Here is a 25,295-nt window from a genome sequence, read left to right as displayed (position 1 = left end):
TCATATCTTTCATGAACTTTGTAAATTTCTATTGAAATTGTTTGTTTAATGAGTTTTTAAATGTAAAACAATAAAAATATCAAAAATAGGACTTCGGCCCTACGGGAAATTGGATCCAAAAAATGTTCTCTTACGCGGGGTAAAAATTCGAGCATTAAATTGTACATCAAAGTTTCCTGAAAATGTACGAAAAGAAAGATGAAAACGAACTGCTTCGAACGACGTCACTAGTTCATATGCCTCAACAAATGATAAGATCGCTGTGAAAGATTTCCGGTTTACTTACCGTCAACGGACCAATCGGCAGAACTGGCCGAGAAGAAGCGGAAGAGAACTTGAGACGTCACACGCGGTGTGATTTCAGAAATACAAAACTTATAAAAAAATCATAGCGCTGATAATACGATACATATTTTTTTTTAATACCACTGAACTATCTCTTCTTCAGGTACACCCTTAATTCAAAATATATTTTATACACGGGAATCAATTCAGTCTAAAAGGGCCAAGTTGACTGGTTACTACAAATTATATAACTAAACATTAAAAACAAACATTGTTACGAAAGAGATATGATGTATTTTTAACCGCCTTTATGGTCTGGACACATCACGGCGATGTACCGCGGCACGGCGCGCGCCGTGCCGCGATCGGTGCCGTGCACTGCGCGCCGCGCCGGCTCACGGCACCCGCTCGGCAGTTTATGTTTCTCAAAATATTCTTATTACGGTTTGTACTCGAACTTGCAGCTTGCAGTTTTTGTCTGGATATGGACCGCGAAGGACGTATTCTTAACAACAAGAGAAGAAATATCCAATCTAGTCAAAAACTGTAAGTTTGAGTACGAACCGTAATACGAATATTTTAAGAAACGTCAACTGCTGAGCGGGAGCGCCGTGAGCATGCGCGGCGCACCGTGCACGGCACCGTACCGCGGCACGGCGCCGCGCCGTGGTGATGAGTCCAGACCCTTTGTCACTCATTGCCGGGGTTTATATAATGTGTTACTCTAAAGTATTTTGAAATTCTCCAAAAATAAACAGTACATAAGTACTGCTTCCTTTACTAGTAACTTATGTATGTGTATTAAGTTAATGTTTATTTTAAGTGTGTTTAATTTTAATTGAATCTTTGCACTGCTTGGAGACTTTATTTTTCATTGTAGAATTTAAGTTTCGTATGTACATCTGATCACATAGATTAATGAAAACAAAATTTTATTATAATGAAAGATTTTTTATGATGATATGCGTTTTTTTCAACTCTCCCTTCCCGGTGGTGTGTAGCTAGCGCACATTGCATATAATAACTTGAATATCGTCATAAGTATAATAAATGATGGGTTGAGATTTTCGGTATCCCTTCGTTATACATTTATGTATCGGTAAATGTTTTTTTTATTAAATAATTAATGCTTATTGGGAACATAAAAAGCGTTTTGTCAAAAATCGGAGATATCACCGATACAATAGTAAGTTTACCAATGTGTCACATGTCGCGTTCGTAGTAAAAGAGTAATCCTAATATATAATTGTCTCGCACACTCTTTACGTCTCACTCTCGATAATGCGGGTATATTTGGGAGCGAGAAAGACAATTTTTACGCGTCACACGCGCGAACAGCAAAGTTTCTTGTACTACTTCCTGACGCCAGTTAGCTGTGTTATGTATAGTATGCGTTAGTAGATGGCCGGCTTTCGTTGGGGGCGGTTCTTTTGCGCGCACTGAGAGTATGAATGAATGTTTTTTCATGTTTTTAGCAATTAGATTACAAATATCATCACTTTTGACTTCAACTATAAATAATTGAAGCAATTGCCGATGAATATTACACTTTTACCATTTAAAATCTCATTTTTTGTATGTGTAGTGACTACTCAGCACCGTAACGCGTGGAAGTTTTTAGGACAGTAAAGCTAGGGTTTCCTAGGACAGCGGTGCCCGTATTTTAACGGCCGTAGTGAACGGTGATGCGGTGGATAACCGTCGTAACGGTGACTGAAGCGAGGTCAACACCTTCTGCAACTTGACAACACTCCCGTCTTTCCACGATTCTGGCAAAAGGTCATGGATCTTTTTGCCTACGTAATAGTTTTGTCTCGATGCCAGAACAGTGTTGACCCCTTCACTTAGTATCAGATCCCTGTTAGATTATCTTGTATTATGGTTGTTGTTGACGCTTGGGTAAATGTCTCTATTTATGTGTGTAACCACTACCGTTCTCAATATATGCTGTTGAATAATATTCAGTACTCTGAATTCTTCGAAGAGCAAGTCACTCGGATAACGAAATGTTTTTTTTTTAATTACTCGGATTGAAGATTTCTGTGCAATTACCACCGGTTCAAGGGCGGTTTTAGTGCAAGCTCCCCTCAATTAGACCGTAAGTCAACACAGAATTTGCCAGTGCATGGTATAGGTGTTTCAAGTCCGGGACTTTAAGTTTATTTCTAAGTGGGATGAAAAAATGTATCAAGCGCTTAATTTTTGCAGTTATAGTTTCAATTTGTTCATCCCACCTCAAATACGGGTCTATAGTTATTCCCAGATATTTTATACTTTGAACACTACTCAGTTTTTTGCAGTTGCAATTCACCATCACTGAACAATTATTTAATTAAGGTTCGTGAATTTCATTAGGTTATCCGACGGAATTTGCACTAAAACGTATGAGCTTTGTTTTATCCGAATTCTTATAGTCTTATAGGATTTCGTTAAGCCATTTTTTAATATTACTTAAGTCATTACTTGCTTTTTTATGAGTTTCTGACCAAGTTGATGCGCTATAAATTATAGCTGTAAGTCGGGTTGTGGTCCCGTGGCTAGTGTCTCGGACTCACAGACCAAAGGTCCGTGGTTCGAATCCCACTCTACCCCAACTTGATTCCATTTTCTAATAGTGAGTTATTTACAACTCGTTGAGAATGGCCCTCAAAATTAAATATTTGGGTAAATTATAAGAACGCAAATATTTCTTTTTTAAAAAAAAAAAAAAAAAAAAAATCATCTGCAAATGAAATAATTAGTCCAAGTGACTGCTTGTTACAAAGTTCATTAATATATATTAAGAACAGCAATGGTCCCAAAGTGCTTCCTTGTGGAACACCAAATGAGAGCTGAGCAGGTTCGCTTAAGTCACTACCCACTTTCACCTTCTGAAATCTTCCACTTACATAGCTGTTAAACTATTTATATAACTGCCCCTGGATTCCTAAATTATGTAACATTTTAAATATAATTTTATGTGAAATAGTGTTAAAAGCTTTCGCTAGGGCCAGAAAAAAGCCAAGCATTTTTTCCTATTGTCTAGATGTTTAGCTATTTCTTCAGTAATTTAGCTATTGCATTTTCAGTATCCATATCTGTCCAAAATCCATATTGGTTTTTTGATAGTAAATTAATTTTTTCTAAATAGTTATTAAGTTATAAAGTTTTAGTTTGACAATTTTTTCAATTATTAATTAATTAGACTCAAATTTAGTCATATTAAATGACATGTATTAAAAGATAAAGTCAGTTGAAGTTGAATACTGTCTCAAGCTTTTACGGTAATCACATTTTACGGAGTTCACATTTTCCATTAAAAAGAAAACCCCCTCAAAATTCAACTGCAGTATGTGTTTAAAAAAAATAATTCAAGTAGGTTTTTGAGACAACCTATATAACGTTATTTATTTAAGTGGTGTAATTGGCTTAGATCGTTAATGTAATATAAATTCCACAATATTTCCTTCATCTCGATAGTAAGAAAAAATACCAAAATATTTTCAAAATGAGATTTTACTATATTCACTAATATTTACATATATAATTCTACATATTCACAATTTAATCACTACATACAAATATATACATACATACTAACATAAATTATATTTTACAATCGTTCTATGCCAAAATTAAAAAAAATATGTAATAAGTCTTTATGTGTCAAGCACCTACTTTTAAACAGTTAAAACAGGCGTTGAATCAGATTCGAAAAGTCATTAAAGAAAGCCGTTTGGGTCAAGAGCAATTGTGTTCACCGGATCGTCAGATTTGTAAGCATTTTGTTTAAATTCTATTATATTTTGAGTTCCTGGGGGCATTGAGGGTTCCTTAATCGTGTCCTTTTTACGTGCTGCAAGAGGTAGGAACGGAGAAGTAGACTTCGCTAGTGTGGCTTCCCTGAACGCTGGGGTTCTGTCCCTTCTTGATCTGTTGCTTGTATTCCTTGAACTGCTCATCGTTGGAAGACTTGCAGACCACTCTTGCCTGAAAAAAAACAACGGCGTAAGTAATCAAAACAATGAGCTGCGGGCACAGCATCAAAACCAATGTTGAAACTAAAGTTATACATTATTTTCAGTGATGCATATGCAAAGGCCCATTTTCAATAATTCGACATTGACAGAATAATCTTTAGTCAATTTTTGGTAATGTGGCATACAGAGTTTAAATGATGCTATTTGGACTTGATTCAAGAAAAGAAAAAGCCATCTTCTTTCTAAATTTGAAGTAATTTGTTTGTATTATGAAAGTAGTAATCTTACGGGTAGTTTCTGCTTGTTCTGCTGATGGCAACCCTCGGAGCAGGCGGGGAGAGGACGCTGGGTGATGCAGATCTGTCCGTTCTTCTCGTAGTACTGGACTTGACGCTGGACGTTCTGGCAACTCTCTTTCCTGTAGGCCTGGGTGTTCCTGTTGCCGGTGCTGTCGCGGCTCTTGTTGTCCTCCTCGCTGGAGCTGCTGGAGGAGGAAGAGGAAGAGCTGTCGCTGCTGGAGGAGGAAGACGACGACGAACTGGAGCTAGAGGATGAAGAGGAAGACGAAGAAGACGAGTCGTCCTTGGTGAACCTGTTGCTCTCAGAGCGGCCGAAAATTGATGAGTAAAAGAAACTCCTGGGGATACAGAGAGCACTTTCAGACTTGCGTTTCAAGTCCCTAGATTTACCCTCGCACATATCTTCGCTCAGAGACCAGGATGGGGCGAAGAAGATCTCTCTCAGGTAGAAGCAGTTTCCGGGCGCTACGAGATCGTACTTTTCGCCTGACATGCCTCCGCACACTCCGCTGGTCGAGTTTCTGTAGAATTCTGAGGCTGAGATACTCAAACGCTCTCCGTCAAAGATGCTGACGAGTTTTCCATCCTCGAAGCTGATGATCACTTCTCCGCTTTGCAGGGCATAGGCTCTGACAAGCCTGTTCTCATGGTTCTTGGCCCATAAATCGGATACGTAGTTTTGTGAAACGGTGTAGTCGTACTTTGCCTTGCTACCGTACTTGATTCCGATAGACTTTGCGTTCGAGGAATCCATAAAGATCTTGACATCATCACCATCCAGAGATCTGTAACGATTTTCGGTAATTCAAGTAATGTTTAGGGTGACATATTTTGAATCATTAAAATATTTTAATTTAATTAAATTATTACCTGTAATAAATTGTAACTTCCTTTCCGTTTTTCTTGCTGGACTTCATCAAGACAGTTGTCTGTGTCCTGCTGGACTCCAGACCGCGCTTGGTGGTGCGGGAACCGTTCTGCATCAGTGTGTGCCAGCAGCTGTCGATGGAGTAATCAAGGCTGTTGTTTGAGAAGGTGTTGATCTTGTTGCTCTCAACGGCGCAGGATGCTAGAATTAAATAAAACTATTCAGCGCAACATTCGAGGAGTATAATGGTGCGTGAGAAATTTAAGGATCTGTGTACTTACGATAGCTTTGGTGAGCGTAGGCCTTGTCAGCAATGCGACGGTAGGCGGACATGGAGGGATGTACAGCTACGAGTGCCTTGACGTACTCGCTGACGGAGATTTCGTAGAAAGCGATGTAAGCATTAGGAGCACTGAGTGACACATTCATCCTGTCCAAATCTGGGGTCAGTCTCATTTGTACCTCAACTTGTCTTTCTTTTCCGTGGTAGTTAACCCAGTCTTCCTCCACATGCTGGTATCCGATGAAACGAATACCCTTATAGATGGAGTAAGTTGCATTCTTGAACTCGTTTCCGAGGTTCTGGTACTGCGCGGTCAGTTTCAGTCTATCCATTGTGTTGGCATTAGCGGTAGCATTGTGGCAAGCGGGCAAGATTTGGTTACCTTCTGCCATCTCAGCTTCGCACTGTCTGGCGGATGGAAGATGCCTCACATACTGTTTGCGTTCTTCGGTCTGTTCCATCTTAGCTTGGATGTCTACGGATGCGCCAAGATGGGCTTCCCGCCCGAATTGAATAGCTGCTTCCATTTTAGCGTAGGTTTGGAAATCGAGAGCCTTCTTGAAATTGAAGATTGGTGTGTTGGGCAGCTCACCAGAGGCGGTGGCGGCAACTTCGTATTGTTTGTTCTTAGAGTTGCTTCTGTAGAAGTACACGGCACCTTGCGCCTTCTTGTCTACGGGACTGGTAGCCCAGGAAGCGGCAGCTACGTAACGAGAGTTCTTGTCGTTGTTGTTGTTCTTTCCTTGGAATCTAACTTCAAAGTCAACCAGTCTTGCGTCGGGGCTGTTTACTCCTCCCTTGGCCATTTGCAACATGTGTGACCTCCTTTCCTTTCCTCCCTTCCTGACTTCTTTGAGCATTTGGCTTGCCTGCTGTTTAGGGCTCTGCCAGCTCTCACCAGAAGTGGTTCCCTGTTGCCAGTCTCCGTTGGTCTTGACGCTCATCCCTTGTTCTGAAAAACATTATAACTATTAATTTGTATTGACGCACGAGTACATCGTAAAATATCCCTATATAAGTTTAAGCAGTTTAAATGCACCGACATAGCTTACTTACCATAGTTGAATGAAAAGCTGATTCGATCGTTGGTTGATTCCTTCTGGGAGAACTTGACTGAGTAGGAATATTGCTGGATACGATTGCTACCGAGAAGGAAGGTTACCGCTGCCACTGGATTGATGCGGGCAATTTCTGCCCATTGAGAAACATCGGGCCTTTCATCTGATTCAGACTCGATCTTGACGACGAATCCAGTTTCTTCTTGACCTAGGAAGTAATTTGAAGATGATTCTGGGTCTTCATTTTTCTTGTATATTTTAGTGTTTTGCTCATCGGCTACGGGCTTCTGGTTCCTCTTGGGGTAAATAGATGTGTAAGGCCAAGAGCTGTAATGGATAAGCTCAACATCATTGGAGTTGTTATCATCGTAAATGTTCATGTCAACATCGATGTTTCCTCTTTGGTCCATTCCCAGAGATGCGCGTACTGGGAACCTAATCTGGAACTTCCTTGCTACACCAGCGGTGACGTAGTTCATTTCCTTTCCGAGAGTGTTGAGGAAACCGATTCTTCCATCGACGCTGGAGGCGTAGAACATATCAACCTTTGCGGTGACATTGAAAATGTGAGCATCATTCCTGGAGTGAGCCTGGCCTTGGATCTGTCCGTGAGTGCGAACGATTGTGGGGGTCCTATATTTGAAGTAGAATGGAACTCCCATAGCCATGGGGAACATGATGATAGTTTCTTCCTTGTTCAAGACCTTGGTGTAGTCGTAGCTGACTCCTTTCTGGAGAGCGGAGTATGCGGAGTCGAACATTTTGGGGATATTGTTGATGGTATTTTCATCAAAAGCGAAGAAACGCTGTTGGCTGAAAAGTTCGAACATCAAATGTCCTTGAAGAGCTTCCTGTTCACTTCCTTTGATTTTAAGGATTTTCGCGATGTGATCTGCGTTTCCTTCCTTGTCATTCTGTTGATTATGTTGTTTGTTCTGGACTTGATTGGTGAAGTGGTCTCGGATGGCTTGCATCAGTTGATTAGGGCTGGAAACGGCACCATGGAACTGTAAAAAAAGTTTTGGAATAAATTATAAATGTTTGTATTTGTTCATAAGTAAGTAATATATTTTTATATCAATCTCTATTCCTATAATAATATAAAATGGTTAAACATTTTATTCAATTACAAAATTTGAGTTTGTCTACAGACATTTGGACAAACTTAAATATTGTAATGAAACCAACTGGTCCAAGAAGAATTTTAAAAAATGGGTAATTGTTTTCAGGCGTTGCCTAGTATGTGAAATAATTCAGTCAGATGACTCCGTTCACAACAATAAAGGTTTTAGCTCTTTAACTTTACTAAAATCAACAAATGGAAGAATCGAAGAAATATGGATGTTCAAACATAGGCAGAATGGTGAATGTTACACAGTGTGTAAAGTGGCCACATAAACCAGGCAATGACAGATCATAAGCCCTGTAAATGCCTTGACTTCCATATTCCCTTATTTAAGGTATTCTCCATCCCTGTTGTAATTTGTTAATTTTATTCAATATATTTGTAAAACAATATTTAAATAATTACTTTGGTGGGTTTCATCCACGCTCCACGACGGCCCTGGAATGTGTACTTGAAGTTCTTGGGAGCAGAGCTGTCCTGAGATCCAATCTGGAAATATTCGTCTTCGTATCCGACGTTCAATTCATCGTTATCGTACTCGTGAAGATACAGCTGAGAGTACTGGATGCCATATTCCCTATCGCTCAACATCATGGATGCGGATTTAGCGTAGCTGGAACTAAAAAATAATGATGTTATTAGTTAAGGTTTAATTTAATAAAAATAATTTTGATTAAATTTATCATTTACTCACATCCTCTCATTTTGACGCTGGTTTTGGTTGGCAGCGGATGAAATGGCGGACTTAACAACGGCGCGAACTTGGAAGCTGGAATCGGTGTGAGTGTTTCTTGCCATACGCTGGAGCATGGCTTCCGTGGGTCTCGCCTTCATGAGCTGCTTCACAGCGGCGACGCGGACTTCGTAGTCTTCTCCCTGGTTCTGATAGATGTTGAACAGAGTCATGCGAGATTCGTGGGGGTAGAGAGAAGCCAGATGATTCATGTTCATCACCATCTGTGTGCGCAAGAAAGTCTGGGCTTCCTGCTTTCCTTCCAAGTATGGAGAGAATACCCTGAGGATCTGAGGGTGTCCTAAATTACCGATTGCCTTGATGTACACTTGAGCTTTGTGGTTATCTTGTCTGCGAATGGCCTGGCTCAATTGCTTTTCCAAGTAAGGAAGAGCTTTTTCGTTGACGATGGCGTAGTTCTTAGGAGCCATGCGTCCATAAGCGTGAACAGGGTAATAACGGTGAACGGATGAGTTGTCGACGTGAGCAACGTTGATGAACCTTGTGACGGCCAAGATGGCAGATACGTTCAAGAATTGCTGCTGCTGTACTAGTTCACTCACAGCCAAATCAAAGAATTCGGAAAGGAGCTGCTTGGTTGGGTAATGCAGAGTGTTGGGAAGGTGAGCCATCAGCTGAGCGGCTTCTTCTCCTTGGATTTTCTTTGACTGAATCCACGACTTGATCTGATTGAATGCAGGCTGGCTACCGGCTTGAGCGACAGCGTCGCGGTACAATGACCATGCAGACCTATCCTGCTTGTTATATTTGTGCAGTTGTTCGGTAAGCTGTTGCAAATGCTTGTAGTCCATTGCCCTCACGGCCTCTACGATGATGTTCCACCTTTCGAGGATGCTAGCTTTGCCTTGGTTTTGTTTGCTGTCGAGAGCCTTGGCGAGCTCTTCGGTCATTTTACGAACATTTTCAGCCTGAGCGCTTGGGTCTGATCGGTAAAGATCTGGGTGAACGAATCCGGAGTCAATGGGCTCGTCTTGCATATTGGGTGAATCTTGCCATTTATCTGAGCTCTCGGAGCTAGATGAGGAAGAAGAAGAGCTAGAGTCTGAAGAGTCAGAAGATGAAGAGCTGGAGTCAGACGAGGAGCTAGAGTCGCTGGAAGAACTAGAAGAGTGATATTTCTGGTCATTCCCCTGCTGGCCCTTTCCACCACGCTGGTTGTTCTTATCTTGCTGGTTCTGCTGTCCTTGGTGTTGCTGCTGTTCATGTTGGTATCTTTCTGGGAGGGCAGATCTATGGATGACAAAAAAATATTCAAATCCTTTATTTTGATATAATCATATGACTCTTTCTCGGGACTAATATCACGACGAGAATATAAATATGCTCAACTAATATAGATAAACTCTCATTAAATTTTTAATGTTTGATGTCTACATTAAACTAGTATCCGTATACAATATTAAGGAATATTGATAACAAAGCACTCCCTCCACATATCTGAAAACCGTTTTAAAGACCGTGGGACTTTTTATGGCGTCCTCATACTAAAGAACTTTTTTTGAAAATAAACGAGTTACTCTTTGAAATACGCAATTTCATGAACCACGATTTTTATTAAATTTTCTACTGCTTTCATTGCTCTTTTCACTGAGAATTTGGCGATTTATGTTTTAAAGAATTTTTAAAATTTAATTTCAATAAAAACAGAACCTCACCTGCGCTGTCTGGATTTGTTCTGTGGCTTTCCATCCTGATTCCTGTTCTGCTTATCCTGATTCTTGTTCTGCTTATTCTTGTTCTTTTGTTCCTCGCTGCTGCTGCTGTCGCTAGAGCTGGAGCTCGAGCTGGAACTAGAGCTGGAGCTGCTGGAACTAGAGCTGCTGGACGAAGAATCGTCTCCGCTGTTCTTGGCTTTGGGGTCGGCCAATCTGTACAGAAGACTATTCGATACGCGGGATGGTGATGGGCCATGGGCGTTGTTACCCTGGGAGCGCTCGATGGACCAGAGAGTCATGTTGACGTTGCTGACCACTTGGGACTGCTCTTCGCTGTACATGACGGGGCTGGCGGACACCTTGGTGGTGTAGTAAGTCGAGAAGATGGTGTTGTTGCTGCGGTCGACGACGAGGCGGGTCAAGGTAGATTTCTGCATTAGACATCATAAACGTAAGATCAGAAAATAATAATCATCATCATCATCATGACTTTACCCGCACCCTATGATGCAGATGGCGGTACATAGGTAAACATAGAGGTAAGGTGATCAGCCTTACGCTTCCTGGAGGAACAATAAAATACTGCAGTTTAAACAACATTTTAAATCAATAGTTCACGTCCACCTTGCCAGGAATCAAACACAGGATCACAAGAATGGTAGGCACTGCATAGTTAAACCATGTGCAGCACATCTTGATCATCTGTTATATGAAGTCAAAGTGATCGATCATACGCTTCGGGTGCCAGTCGAGGAATAATTCAATATTGCAGTTTAAATAACCTCCGAAGTCAATGTTTCACGTCCACCTTTCCAGGAATCGAACCCGGACCCCAAGAATGGTAGGCAAAAGCGCCAACCATTACACAACGAGGTGGACGTATCTCCACTCGATTTCCGTGTTCAGGATTTTTACCTGAGAGCAGCCATGGAGTCGAAAACACTTATAAAGAATTCTGGTTCTTTTTCACATATCGAACTGTATTCTTTATCCGCCTATACAAAAATTGTGATTTTATCTCTGTAATTTATTTATTTACATATATAAGTTTACTGTACATTATTTGAGACATAAGTCCCAACTCCATGGGTCCTGTGTTACGATTTGAGGGTCTCTTATTGGGTTGGGAAAAATAGTAATAAAAATCAAGTTTAAACATGTGAGTCAAGGTTCTCTGAATGCTTAGAAAGGTTTTGAGGAATTGAAACTCACGCTCATGAAGTTGTCGTCCTTGTGGGCGTTCTTTTCCCACTCGGCTCCGCGGGAAACCCCGAAATGGTAAGCCACCTTCCTGTCGCAGTGGGAGTAGTCCTTGGTCTTGGTGATCTCCAACAGCTGTCCTGGCTTCTGGGCCGCGGGATCAGCCAGGGGAGCGAGCTCGCTTTTGCGCTGCAGCTCATCCAGGCGAAGAGGGGACACGGTGTACAAAGTCTGGAAAATAAATCAGGATAAGACTCGAGTAAAACCACACGAATATGACTTTTTGGTGAGGTGGTTAGTCTAAAACACAATTTAGTAATAATACAACCGCAACTGCAGCGTATCTAGATTATCTTTGTTACACGGAAGTTAATGTAAAAATATTATATTGGAGTGTATATCAGTGGCGAACGATGATTTTAGTTATAGGTAAGCTATAAAAAAAAAAAAAAAATACCTACATAGTAGGTACATAATATAATGTAAGTTATATGTATACTATAAATTGCTATTTTTTTGTGGTTCTGTCTGATACAACAACTCTCACCTGTGAAATCAACTCAAATGACGTAACTTCGTGATATATTACATTGTGTAGCTACATTATCCATTCATTTAACATATAACTTTTGTAAAAAATATAAAAAATAGCTAAATGAATGCAGTCAGTATAAGGTGTTCTCATTACGATTGAAATTTCAACTGCCCGATTTGTTCTAGAAATGAATAATGCCAAAAACGGCCGCGTCGAGCGCCACATGTGTTGCGAGTCATATGTCAAAAGTATCATCTCAAAGAAAATTAGTCCTTAAGAAATAATGTTTGAAACACTGTTTTCCAAATCGAGAATCTTTAAAGAATTTGTGTAATCTGAAAGTTTACTCTAGGAGAAAAATCCCGCCACTGGGTTCAACATGTTCAAAATATAGTTCATTGCTGTCGCTGGGCGTGCTTTATTAATAGTTTTATTTACATTTGGAGAAAAATACAAGATTAATAAGAAATAGTCATTATTTGTTTGTTTTTCTGTTGATAAAGTTACGGTAAAACATTAGTATGGATAGTCAAATATAATGTTAAGCTGCGCATAATCGCTTCTTTACACGGTTCGCCCCTGGTGTATAGTCCCCCTTAAAATCAATATTCTACGTAGACCTTAGCAGGAATCGAACCCAGGACCTCAAGCATGGTAAGGAAACGCCACATGGAAGTAGCTATTAAGTCCAAAACCTTCTTTCAGGGTTCTTGTTCGATTTCACAAAACAAAACGGGTTTTTTCATCTGCCTGGATGTAGATTTGGCAAATAAATATCGATATGATACAGCTAACTCGAATTTTTCCTGTTAAAATATAAAATCTTGACAGCTTAACTGAGATGTTGCTGACTGATATGTTGTACTGTTTTTTCATACCTTGCACTTTCCTGTGACGTCAGTTTCCATGCTCTTGTAGATGCCGTTGGACCTGTCCTTGTCGAGGTAACCGGACCCCTCCAAGTTGTGTCCGCTGGTGTCGTACTGCAAGGCACTGAGGAGTCCCTTCAGCAAGTTCTCAACCTGCACGCTCATGGAACTAGGAACTTCGAGACGCTTAACGAGACCTCCCTGCATCTGGGCAACGAAAGGTTTCTCCAGCTCGGGGTAGGACTGGTAATTCTTGGTCTAGAACATAAAATAAAACATTAAACAAAATCATTATTTTTCACGCGAAAAACCAAGGAAATTATTACGGATTTTATTCCTCTGTATCCCGATTTGCTGATTGCTAATCTTAGAAACTGGGATGCTGGCTCCAATAATCAGCTGAAATCTAACAGCTCGCTTTTGAGATATGAAAACATAACGAAATAAAGACGTTAATGTTCTGATCAAGATTGGTAGTGTTAATTTTAGGATTTATTTACCTCTGGAAGAGGCCCTTCGGGTCCGTTGGGGAGGCGCGCGTGCACCTGGCCGAAGTGGACATTCTTCATCTGTCCGTAGAGCTGATCTCCTTGGGCGCGAAGAGTCAACCTTCCCTGGAGGTGGACGCCAGCCCACTGGTTCTCGAGGGATGTCAGAGTACGGGAGTCAACGTCGTAGGTGTAGGCGTATCCAGATTTCCATTCTGCAATAAATATAAGGTTGCTTAACTGTTCTCAATGCAGATGAAGAAAGATTACGAGTAACCCCCAGGGGTAAAGACACCAGTTAATCTCGGCATATTTACTTAAGTTTTATAGTCTTATAAAAAGAAAAACTTGATAAATTAAAATAAAGAAAATGATACAGAAAAACATTTTCCAAATAATTATGACAATGATGATGAAATTTTGAATTGAAATTTTTTTTAAAACAAAAGACTTACGATAATTAAAATGATAACTATAATATCTTCTGTTTTGTTGACAAATTATGCTGCCGCATACTACATACATAAAACGGAACTAAAATAACTTAACTAATAGAAGAAAAATTATAGACCTTTTAAATTTATTCAAAATTGTAAACTCAATATGGGATTGCCCTGAACTATTATCTCTCATCAACTTCAGGGTGCCTGGAAGAATGACTAGACAGGTGCCACCGTTTTGTAGTAACAATTCACGGACAGTGTATACTTGTAATGCTGTATTAAATATACTTCATTAACTCGGCAATAGTTATTCCCACATATCTGATATATTTAGTGTATGGTATTGTTCCTATAGAACAAACCTTTTGAACTTTTTTCAAAGATGGTGAATGGTAATTATATTTATTTATTCATTCATTTCATAATATATTCACATACAGTTTTTGTTCACTTTGCCTAGCTGTGTGTAACAGTACTTATGATTTTCTTGTTGTTTTACTGTAGAATGTTTTATTATTTAAACTTTCTACTGAATATGCTGTCTAATTTTAGGTTATTTTTTTAAATATAAATCATGTATAATTTTTTAATTTTTTTTTAATAAATCTTGGGTATAAGGAAATTCATGTTTAAAAATAAAAATAAAAATATTAAGCCAAATATGTTAATATTATAAATGTTTGTAAAAGGCAGATTTGCCGTTTATGTTCTGGCATGTGAAGTGACAGAACGTTAGTTAAGTCATTTAAACAATGTCCTAACTATGTTGAATAAATGGATAAACACAAACTTACACACTCAATGAAAAAAATGTAAACTTGTAAATTTTGAATCTAGAAAAAAATGACTTAAAAAAAATGCTTACATAAACGAAGAACGACTAATTAAAAGTGAACATTTTAAATATTTAGTACTAACAATAGACAGACAATTGATATGGACAACTCTCATCAATAATTTAATTACCAAAATAGCAACATTATCGAATCTTTTTTCAAAAATCAAACACTTCTTCCAAAAACGGAAAAAAAATCTTGTGTATGAAGCCTACGTCAAATGAAAATATGTTATCTGCAACAACTATGGGGAACAGGAAATCAAAATGACATAAACAGACTACAAAGACAGCAAAATAAAATGTTAAAGTTAGTATTTGACCTCCCCTATCTAACAGCAACTAAAGAACTCTTTAAAAAACCAAACATTTAACTGAATTTTTCAAGTAGAATCTTTAAAATCTATTCATATATTAACCGCTGATATAATGGTAGACAAAGAATTGAAAAAAATATAAATAAACACGGACGTTATACGAGAATATCAAAACAATATTAAATACAACATTCTAAAGCAAGACAAGGACAATCGAGACTAATAAATCAAGGGACTCAAGTTATACAATTTCTACCAAACAAAACTAAACAAAAGACTCATTAACAATTGAGTATGAATTTTAAATAAATACATAATTTTGTTTGGTGAATGTAATAATTCGTAGGGGTAAACAAATAAAATTTCAAATATAAAAAATTGCGTCATAATTTATAGTCATGATGAAAATATACCTCTACCGCGGAGTGGAGAAAAAAAGAAAAATGAATATTCGCATACTTGTGATTTACGAAAATTTCATTTTGAGGCCATTGAGTATGAAGGAATCTTCGGACCTCCAGATCCGGAGTCTGCGTCACTCCCACTCTCCAGTTATTCTCCAATAACCCGTCTCCTCTACCTAACATCAACATTATTTTGGATTAGACTTGGGGTCTTACCATCATGGCCACCGGACTGGCTGCCCTGTTGGCGCCATCCATGGTTTTGCTGGGTCTGGTGGTTTTGTTGCTGCTGGTTACCCGCCAGGGCAGCGGATACTGAAACAATCATAAGCAATGTGAATTATTGGACTATCGTAACACGATGGAGAAGTGGAGACGATTTCAGGCGTCCCAAGACTGACTGGAACTCAAAGTGAAATTTTTACATTCAGTTTTTAAGATAAGATAAGAAAGATCAACAGCTGTCCATGTAATGATGAAACCCCTCGAGATGTTACCCGCTTGTTGATGCATTTCCCCCTCAGCGTCGAAAGACATAACCAGGAGACGCGATGCAGAAGCGTTGGGGGAGGATTTAAGACCCACCCGTTCCGCAATATGTCACAAGGAGTAGTGTGTTTCATGATTTGAATAGTACAGGTTATAAGGACAATAAATGATAACAGGACACAAAATGCCGTGATATCTTCAAGTGAAACGGAAGGCCCATCAGTACTCCGGCTTCTCTTGAATAAGTGTTCTGTGGTTTTCTCTTCATTAAGCAAATGCAGAAAAGTTCCTATTAAGGTTCACATGTAATTTGCCAAATTTTTTTAAGCAATTGATGAGTAATTGGAATAGCAAAATTTTAAACAACGACCAATTAAAACAAGTTTAAAGTCTTACCGAAGAAAAACAAGAAGAACGTAAAGGCCCTCATTGTGAAGAGCTGCCTTAGAGAGGACCTAGTCGCTGAGGATCACAGGACCGTCTGAGGATTAGTTGAACTGGCCCGGGTATTTATACCCCTGTTGGGCTTTGGTCAGCAGTTTGTTGTACCCGCAGTTGTTGATTGCTTAGACATTATAAGCTCTGATTTTGTTTTCCATATCAATGTTATGACCTTTGAAAGGGCGATAGTGATTATGCAGCTGAATATTGAACTTATTTTATCAATTAGCACAGCAAAATCATCAGTTGATATGATTTGTCTGCGTCCAGGCGTATGCAGAATACAGATCAGTGTGTGAAATGGAAAACTGAACCCTGGACGAGTGTTTTCGACTCGATGGTACGGTCGAGTAAAAATCCTAAAAAATGAAATCAAATGGAGATAATTCATCCTCGTAGTGTGGCGGTTGGCGCAGTCGCATTACCCTTAAGGTCCCGGATCAATTCCCGGCAGGGTCGACGTAAATTATTTGTTTTAATTTTGTAATAAATGTTCTGTGTCACACTTCATGCGTTGATGCCCAAAATCCCCAGACTCTGTTAAACCAAGTCTTGGAAAGGGTCGAGAGTTTCAAATACCTGGGAGTATATGTTACGGAAAATGGCAGAATTCAAAAAGAACTGGGAGTGCGGCTAGGAATAACGGGCGCCACATTCAATAGTATGAAGGCTGTCAGGATATCGGATATTTACTCAGTGAAAACCAAATGCCGCCTATATAACGCCTGCATAGCACCTATTCTCCTCTTCGGATGCGAATCGTGGCACCTCACTGGGGCCCAAAGCAGCAAAATTCTGAGTTTTGAGAATAGGTGTCTCAGAAGAATCTTGGGTGTGCGGTGGTTTGACTTTATGGGAAATGAAGTAATAAGAGAACGGACGCAGCAAACTCCGGTGACAACTGTCATCAAGCGGAGGCGATAAGGTTGGCTCGGCCATGTGCTGCGGATGCCTCCTAAGAGCCTTAACCACGCTTGCCTACTTTACAAGGCATCAGGTTCTCGGCGTCATGGACGTCCACTGCTGACTGTTCGTCGGCAGTTCGTGTCAGAACTACGGGACGCGAATCTGACTTGGGAGGATGCATAGGAAGCTGGCAGCCGACAGGGATGCTTGGAGGATCTTTGTGGACACCATATGCTCCAACTAGGGAGCGGACAAGGAATAATAAAATAAATGTAATTTTTTTAATCTTTGTTTTTTAACAATTAGTTTTTACAATTATGTCAAACATAGGATTTCTAATTTTTTTTCAATGTACAATACAGCACTTCTGCCAGTTACATCATCATCATTCTCTTTCCGCACCTAATAGTGCATAGGGCACTGCATTGGTACACCAATCGCAGTGTATCTTGATAATTTTTGTTACATGAAGGTAAGATGATCAGTCTTACGCTTCAGGTACCAGTCCGGGGAGTATGAAATATTCTGGTGCGAAAACACCCTTTTTAATAAATATTTTATATCAACCATGTCGGGAATCGAACCCGAGACCTCTCGCATGGTAGTCAAACGCGCTGACCATTACACCACGAGGGCAAACTAAGGGCTCCCTGTCTGTTCCCCGAATTACAAATTACTCCGGAGAGCGAACATTAAATTGCGTTGTTCCAAGATTGTTCAATGACCTCCCACAAACCATCATTAACATGAAAAATCTTCAAATTAAAAAAAAAGAACTGAAGAAATATCTTCTAGATACTTTATAGTGCCTGTTTATAAATAAATCTGTAAAATATAAATAAAATAAATGTAAATTAAACCTGTTATAAAAAAAAATGTGTCCCACCGAAAAGTCTTTAGACTTAGTGTGTAACAAATTATTTTATGTATTTTTTAATTATAAAATGCTGCTCTGCAGCACTGAAACTGAAAAAAATAGAAAATAAATAAAATCAGCAGAAAATAAGGAAATAATAAAGAAAAATTGATTAAGAAATTATAACATAGGTATGCAGCAAATTAACAATAAATAAAGAATTTAAATATAAATAGTATTGAAGTAACAGAGACGATGTATCATAGCATAAACAGTAAAACAAATATAACACTTAGTACATTTTTATAACTTGGAAAATAAGTGATTAAAAATAAATCAAGGGACTGAAGTTATGCAATTTCTACCAGACAAAACTAAACAAAAGACTCATTAGCAATTGAGTATGAATTTTAAATAAATACATAATTTTGTTTGGTGAATGTTATAATTCGTAGGGGTAAACAAATAAAATTTCAAATATAAAAAATTGCGTCATAATTTATAGTCATGATGAAAATAAACCTCTACCGCGGAGTGGAGAAAAAATATGAATAAAAAGTAATGATTTTAATTTGTATAAAGATAAATGAAATATATCTAAGTTTCCATGTTTGTTCGCTAACATGTGAAGCCGTGGAATAGGTGAGTATTTGGCATAGTTTGAACTATGCATATCAATAGCAAAAGAAGTATTTTGTCTCGTCCCACGCTATCTCACATAAAAATTCACACAATTTAAAAGTTCGGGACTGTCAAGAACATTATTTAATAACTTGAAAAGCAGCACTAAATCTGCAATTTCCCTTCTGTTTAAGTAGTAACATTCTCACCCACATAAATAAAGGTTTCAGCTCTTTAACTTCACAAACATCAACATATAAAAGAATTGAAGGAATTTAGATGTTCAAATTTGGGCAGAATGGTAAATGTTACACAGTGTGTAAAGTGGCCACTTAAACCAGCCAATGACAGATCATAAGCCCTGTAGATGCCTAGACTTCTATATTGCCTTTTTTATGTTCTTCGTCTCTGTTGTATTATGTTAATATAAACAGCTAACCAGGGAGTTGAATCCAGTCCTTGTCTACAAAAATTTGGACAAACTAAAAATATTAGTGAACATCACATTTTGTTGGCTGGTTTAAGTGGCCATTTTACTCACTGTTTCCTCAACAGAGCGAATGGACGGCGAAAGAACGGCTAAAAGTAGACACGAAACGAATTTTGTTGGATGGACGAAAGTCGGCCTCGCGGTGTAGTGGTCAGCGCGATGGCCTGATCTTTAACTTCACAAACATCAACAGATGGAAGAATTGAAGGGATATAGATGTTCAAATATAGGCAGAATGGTAAATGTTACACAGTGTGTAGAGTGCCCACTTAAATCAGCCATTGACAGGTTATAAGCCATGTAGATGCCTAGACTTCTATATTACCTTCTCTAAAATGTTCTTCATCTCTGTTGTAATATGTTAAATTAAAATATATCAACGTCTACTTTGTGTACATATTAAATGATATCATTTTGAAAACGTGTTATTACAAATTTAATAAATTGTGTTTTATTACTTAAAAGAGCAACATTGCGTTCTTATCTCTTACAAAATAGCACAGTTAATTCATAACTTAATGTGAGATTATTACATTTATAATTACATATTATTGAACTAGTTTAACATTTTATAGATTTGACCCCTTACATGTGTTCAGGCCATACATTGTATTACAATATTTATTCAAAGATGAAACATAATTCTAGATATGGCACGCATTCGTCAAACATATTGGCAAGTACTCAAATGAGGCGCTAAGTATGTTGGGATTTTTTATTTAAAAATTAATTTATTTACCCTTACGGATTATAACTTTAATTTTACAAAAAATAAAGTAATAATTGGAATAGGTTGTTGGGGGTTGGTTGGAGCTCCTACGTGTGTAGCGCGGGCGTAGCGGCGATGATGCGTTGAAGCGACTGCACTTGAACTGTAGCATGTATGCTGGAGCTAAGTGAACTGGACTGACTGCCGTTAACTGGTCGACTGAACTTGCTGGGCTGACTGACTGAACTTGGGCTGACTGACTGGCGTTGCCACGCCTTGAGGTCTTCATCGAATTCATAGTTTGTGGTAGACCCCATGACCCTTTTTAATTGTGTAGTGTGGGAGTGTTCCTTTTAGGATTTGATAGAATAATTTGCTTTCACAAACATAATTATTCTAGATATATATAATTGCCTTATATCTAATATATCTAATTCCCCGAACAACGTGACGCTGGGGTACCTAAAGGACTTTTATAAAATTATTTTAATAATCGAATTTTGAGCAGATAAATAAATATTATAAATATATTTTCATATTTATAGTAGTTTTCAGAAATTTTATTTAAGTAATACTTACCGTAAAACAAAGGTAACTGTCCATAAGCTCGTGTTTCGTTATTTTACTAATTTCTCAATATTTGAACAAAATTGTGTAAAAAATACAAATAAGAACAAACGTTGCTAGATTTGGAGTCGATAGATTTTAATTTTATTTAAAAATTTTGCAAAATTAATTTTAAACATAATTTTTTTCATCTCTTTAATTTATATACCCTGTAGCTCAATCACAAATAACTATCAACGAGCTTAAAAACATTCTAAGCATTTGAGCGATCACAATGAACAATAATGAACATACTTAAGTTATCGCAGTCATGAGTCAACGCGTGTGTAATCTCTAAGTCAACGCTCGCGTCGGTTTGTTTTTTGTTTTCCTCGTAAATAAATACAGTTCATTGGCGAAAAATCGGCGTTTACTATAAAAAATAATACAATATATTGCATTTGCAAAATAGTAAGGAGTATCTGATTAAAAAAAAAAAAAAAATTACAATTACTATGGCGACTGCTTTTCTTGATATTTGGCTTGCCAACCGCCGGCTTAATGCAATGAACAGCATGATAAATAATAAATAAATAAAATAAAAAAAGCAGTTTTGTTATTTTCCATACTTACACCGCTGAAATTCAAATATGTGATTGCGCAGCAGGATTATACGTCGCGAAACGTAAATATTTTGATATTTAATATTAGGGGTTTACGGATATTCCATTGTGATCGCGAATACGATAAACAACCATGATGAGAAATTGTTAACACGTCGCTTATTTAGCACGTCTATAGTTATATGTGATTGAGCTATTGATTCACCTTAAGTTAATTATTCTATGTGAAACATTAAACAATATTTTGAGTTTGTCCAAATTTTTGTAGACAAGGACTGGGTTCAACTCCCTGGGGAGCTGTTTATATTAACATATTACAACAGAGATGAAGAACATTTAAGAGAAGGTGGTATAGGTGAAATAATTCAATTAGATAAATCTCACCCGCATAAATAAAGGTTTCAGCTCTTTAACTTCACAAACATCAACAGATGAAAGAATCGAAGGAATCTAGATGTTCAAATATAGGCAGAATGGTGAATGTTACACAGTGTGTAAAGTGGCCACTTTAACCAGCCATTGACAGGTCATAAGCCCTGTAGATGCCTAGACTTTTATACTGCCTTCTCTAAAATGTTCTTCATCTCTGTTGTAATATTTTGATATTAACAGCTCCCCAGGGAGCTGAATCCGGTCCTTGTCTACAAAAATTTGGACAAACTAAAAATATTGCTGATAAAATAACCTGATCTTTGAAGAAGCATAGAAATTAAAAATAAAAAAAAATCAGACGTTACCTCGTATGCAGGTGAAATAATTCAATCAGAAGAATCTCACCCACATAAATAAAGGTTTTAGCTGTTTTACTTCACAAACATCACCAGATGAAAGAATTGAAGGAATATAGATGTTCAAATATAGGCAGAATGGTGAATGTTACACAGTGTGTAAAGTGGCCACTTTAACCAGCCATTGACAGGTCATAAGCCCTGTAGATGCCTAGACTTCTATATTACCTTCTCTAAAATGTTCTTCATATCTGTTGTAATATGTTAAAATATATCAACGTCGCGAGAAGGCGCGTCTGACGTTTCAGCGCGTGACAGGTTACGACCCGTCTCATTGCGGTGCGTGCGGGGGTGACGGGACGAATGTATTTGTTTCATTTGCGAGTAGATCATGTCGCCACACGCGTAAATGTTCATTATTTCATCACATTGCGTTACTTGTAGTCTTACTTACTTAGTAATAAAAATTAGTAATTATTTGTTTACAAAAATCTCCCGTTTGGGAATATTATGAGATTTATTGTTTGTTGTTTTATTGTTTTATTGTTTTTTTGCACCGCAACAGACCAGGAGGCTCAATTACAGTGGTGAATTACATCACAGAACACCCAGGCTTGAGAAAAATCGCATCTATTTATTTTTGTTTCTTACCGGGAATCGAACCCGGAACCTACCGCGCGCGAGACCACAGAGGCCGCCAATTGTAGTGAAGATAATAAACTGGCTGTGTGTTTGCTGCGTAACAACAAGATCTCGCGAGGTATTATTAATGAGGAAAAGCGCCATCGTTTGCTACCAACAAATGCTTAAAAAAATTAACTAATTACAACAGGGATAGAGAATACCTTAAATGAGGGAATATGGAAGTCTAGACATTTACAGGGCGTATGACCTGTCATTGGCTGGTTTATGTGGCCACTTTACACACTGTGTAACATTCACCCATGCCCATGATCCCACGTGATAAAGGTTTCAGCACTTTTACTTTACAAAAGTCAACAGGGGGAAGAGTTGAGGAAATGTGAATGTTCAAACATGGGCAGAATAGTGAATGTTACACAGTGTGTAAAGTGGCCACTTTAACCAGCCATTGACAGGTCATAAGCCCTGTAGATTGCCTGGACTTCTATATTACCTTCTCTTAAATGTTCTTAATCTCTGTTGTAATATGTTAATGAAGCATTAAAGTTTGTGAGTGAAATTTCACAATGGAAGTTCATTGTAATTTATTACTGAAATAAAATATTATGTGTTTTGATAGAAGTGTATTCGAACACCCGGGATGAAAGATTCAATCAATTTAACTGACAGCCTGAAGAGCCCTTGTGAGTCATTACGGCTCGAGTGATTTATGGGTTCAATACTTCTGCACACGTTTAACAGTCCTAGGACGATGAAAAATGACAATATTGTTACAAATAAAACATAAAAAACCGCCCTCACTCTTAACAACCCTCTGCGCCCAACACTTTACACCCTATGCTGTCTTTTTCTCCAATTCTCAACCCTGAAATGTTAACTGTTTGTCTAAAAAAACGGGTTCGTGAACCCGGTTTTTTGTATTTTTTTTACTTCGCGGACCGCTACGCTATGGGGAATTTAAAAATAATATTAATGGTAAAACGCCAAGTTAAAACATCTGGAAGAGTGGGTATTAAGTACAATGCTCCGAAATAAATTAAATGTGTAATTTGATTTAATAATAATCAATGTATGAGAGTATATTGAATAAAAGTAACAAATTACAACAGGGATGGAGAATACCTTAAATAAGGGAATATGGAAATCAAGGCATTTACAGGGCTTATGACCTGTCATTGGCTGGTTTAAGTGGCCACTTTACACACTGTGTAACATTCACCACTTTGCCTATGTTTGAACATCCATATTTCTTCAGTTCTTCCATTTGTTGATTTAAGTGAAGTTAAAGTGCCCTAATGTCGAAATTAGAGCAGAATGCAAGGCTGAGTTAAGCATTATCGACAAAATTAAGAAAGGTCTTTTGCGATGGTTCGGTCATGTGGAGCGAATGAATGATGAAAGAACGGCTAAAAAGATTTATGATGCGAATGTGTCTGGTTGTAGAAGTCGAGGAAGGCCGAGAAAGACATGGCATGATCAAGTACAACAAATTCTTGAAAGTGGTCATGTGAAAAGTCGGAATAATCGACGTGCGTGCATGAGAAGATGTATGAATGTGAAGGAAGCAAAGGAAGTGTGCCAGGACAGAGTGGTGTGGCGTTCTATCCTCTCTGCCTACCCCTCCGGGGAAATGGCGTGATGGTTAGTTAGTTAGTTAGTTAGTAAAGAGCTGAAACCTTTATTGTTGTGAAGAGATTCATCAGACTGAATTATTTCACATTCTAGGCAACGCCTGAAAACAATTTTTCAATTTTTAAACTTCTTCTTGGACCAGTTGGTTTCATTACAATATTTGAGTTTGTCCAAATGTTCGTAGACATATGTGTTTATTTGGAATTTAGACCACTGTATTTAGTAGGCTTACGTGTCATGTACAAGGCTAAGGTACTCGGAAAATATCGTTTTTGTTTTTCTTGGAAATGGGATGTTCGATCACTGATTTTGGTTTATTACCTTTTTGAGTCCAATCACCATTGTTGCAAAGTCCAAGAACAATGGCGCGTGATAACTACTTTTAACGACAGTGTGGATATCTGTTACGGATATTCTATCTTTCCTGCATTCTGCTTCAATCTTGAATTAATATGGCATAATCTTATGGCGTTATAAACTGAAAAATAGGCACTGAAATAACAAATGTTCTATAATTTGGTAATGTATCCAAAATAAAACAAGTTTATCGGATTGTAATTCTACTTTATTTTTTATAAAATATACAAAGGGTATATTGTGACGCGTTTCGTCTTGTTAGGACATTTTCAAACAAACTAACTTAAATATTTACAAAGTTTCCTTATATACTAAAAATAATTGCTATTTTATGTTTGTGGATAATTTTCAGACAAACAATAGAATATGTTCATGAAATAATTGCTATTAAAATTATCCACAAATATTCGAGTGTTTTTACACTAGAATATTTCATAGTCCCTGGACTGGTACCTGAAGCGTAAGACTGATCATCTTACCTTCACGTAACAAAAATAATCAAGATACACTGTGATTGGTGTACCAATTCAGTGCCCTATGCATCATTAGGTGTGAAAAGGGAATGATGATGATGCTGATTTCTTAAATCACTCCTCGTGTGACGTCTCAAGTTCTCTTCTGCTTCTTCTGGGTCAATTAAACAGGAAATCTTTCAAAGCTCTCTTATCATTGGTGCTGCACAGTATGTAAAGTGGCCACTCAAACCAGCCATTGACAGGTCATAAGCCCTGTAGATGCCTAGACTTCTATATTACCTTCTCTTAAATGTTCTTCATCTCTGTTGTAATATGTTAATATAAACAGCTCCCCGGGGAGTTGAATCCAGTCCTTGTCTACTAAAATTTGGACAAACTCAAAATATTGTTTATAAAACCAG

General features: G+C 38.0%; 1 protein-coding gene across 1 annotated transcript; it reads right to left on the bottom strand.

Moving 5' to 3' along the window:
- Positions 1-3,764: 3,764 nt before the first annotated feature.
- On the bottom strand, positions 3,765-16,418 carry LOC148272199 (vitellogenin-like). Its single transcript, XM_088240377.1, has 13 exons — positions 16,264-16,418; positions 15,595-15,693; positions 13,392-13,594; positions 12,901-13,149; positions 11,500-11,718; positions 10,288-10,718; positions 8,573-9,862; positions 8,284-8,497; positions 6,751-7,759; positions 5,693-6,646; positions 5,414-5,612; positions 4,533-5,328; positions 3,765-4,254 (listed from the first exon to the last, which is right to left on the bottom strand). Exons 1-13 carry the CDS (start codon positions 16,295-16,297, stop codon positions 4,114-4,116), a joined length of 5,838 nt encoding a protein of 1,945 aa, XP_088096503.1. The 5' UTR covers positions 16,298-16,418; the 3' UTR covers positions 3,765-4,113.
- Positions 16,419-25,295: the final 8,877 nt, after the last annotated feature.

This window comes from Micrasema longulum, unplaced genomic scaffold (genome assembly GCF_059751315.1).
Source record: "Micrasema longulum isolate JH-2025_06_02 unplaced genomic scaffold, ASM5975131v1 h1tg002440l, whole genome shotgun sequence".
Lineage (NCBI taxonomy): Eukaryota > Metazoa > Arthropoda > Insecta > Trichoptera > Brachycentridae > Micrasema > Micrasema longulum.
This window is presented reverse-complemented; position numbering and strand designations above follow the sequence as displayed.

Bases quoted from the DNA above. Each gene is read 5' to 3' on its own strand.
- LOC148272199 (XM_088240377.1), bottom strand. From the start codon at position 16,297: ATGAGGGCCTTTACGTTCTTCTTGTTTTTCTTCG. The intron at 6,647-6,750 runs GTAAGTAAGCTA...AATGTTTTTCAG, and splicing joins CAGCTTTTCATTCAACTATG to AACAAGGGATGAGCGTCAAG. The intron at 5,613-5,692 runs GTAAGTACACAG...ATTTAATTCTAG, and splicing joins CTACGCTCACCAAAGCTATC to CATCCTGCGCCGTTGAGAGC.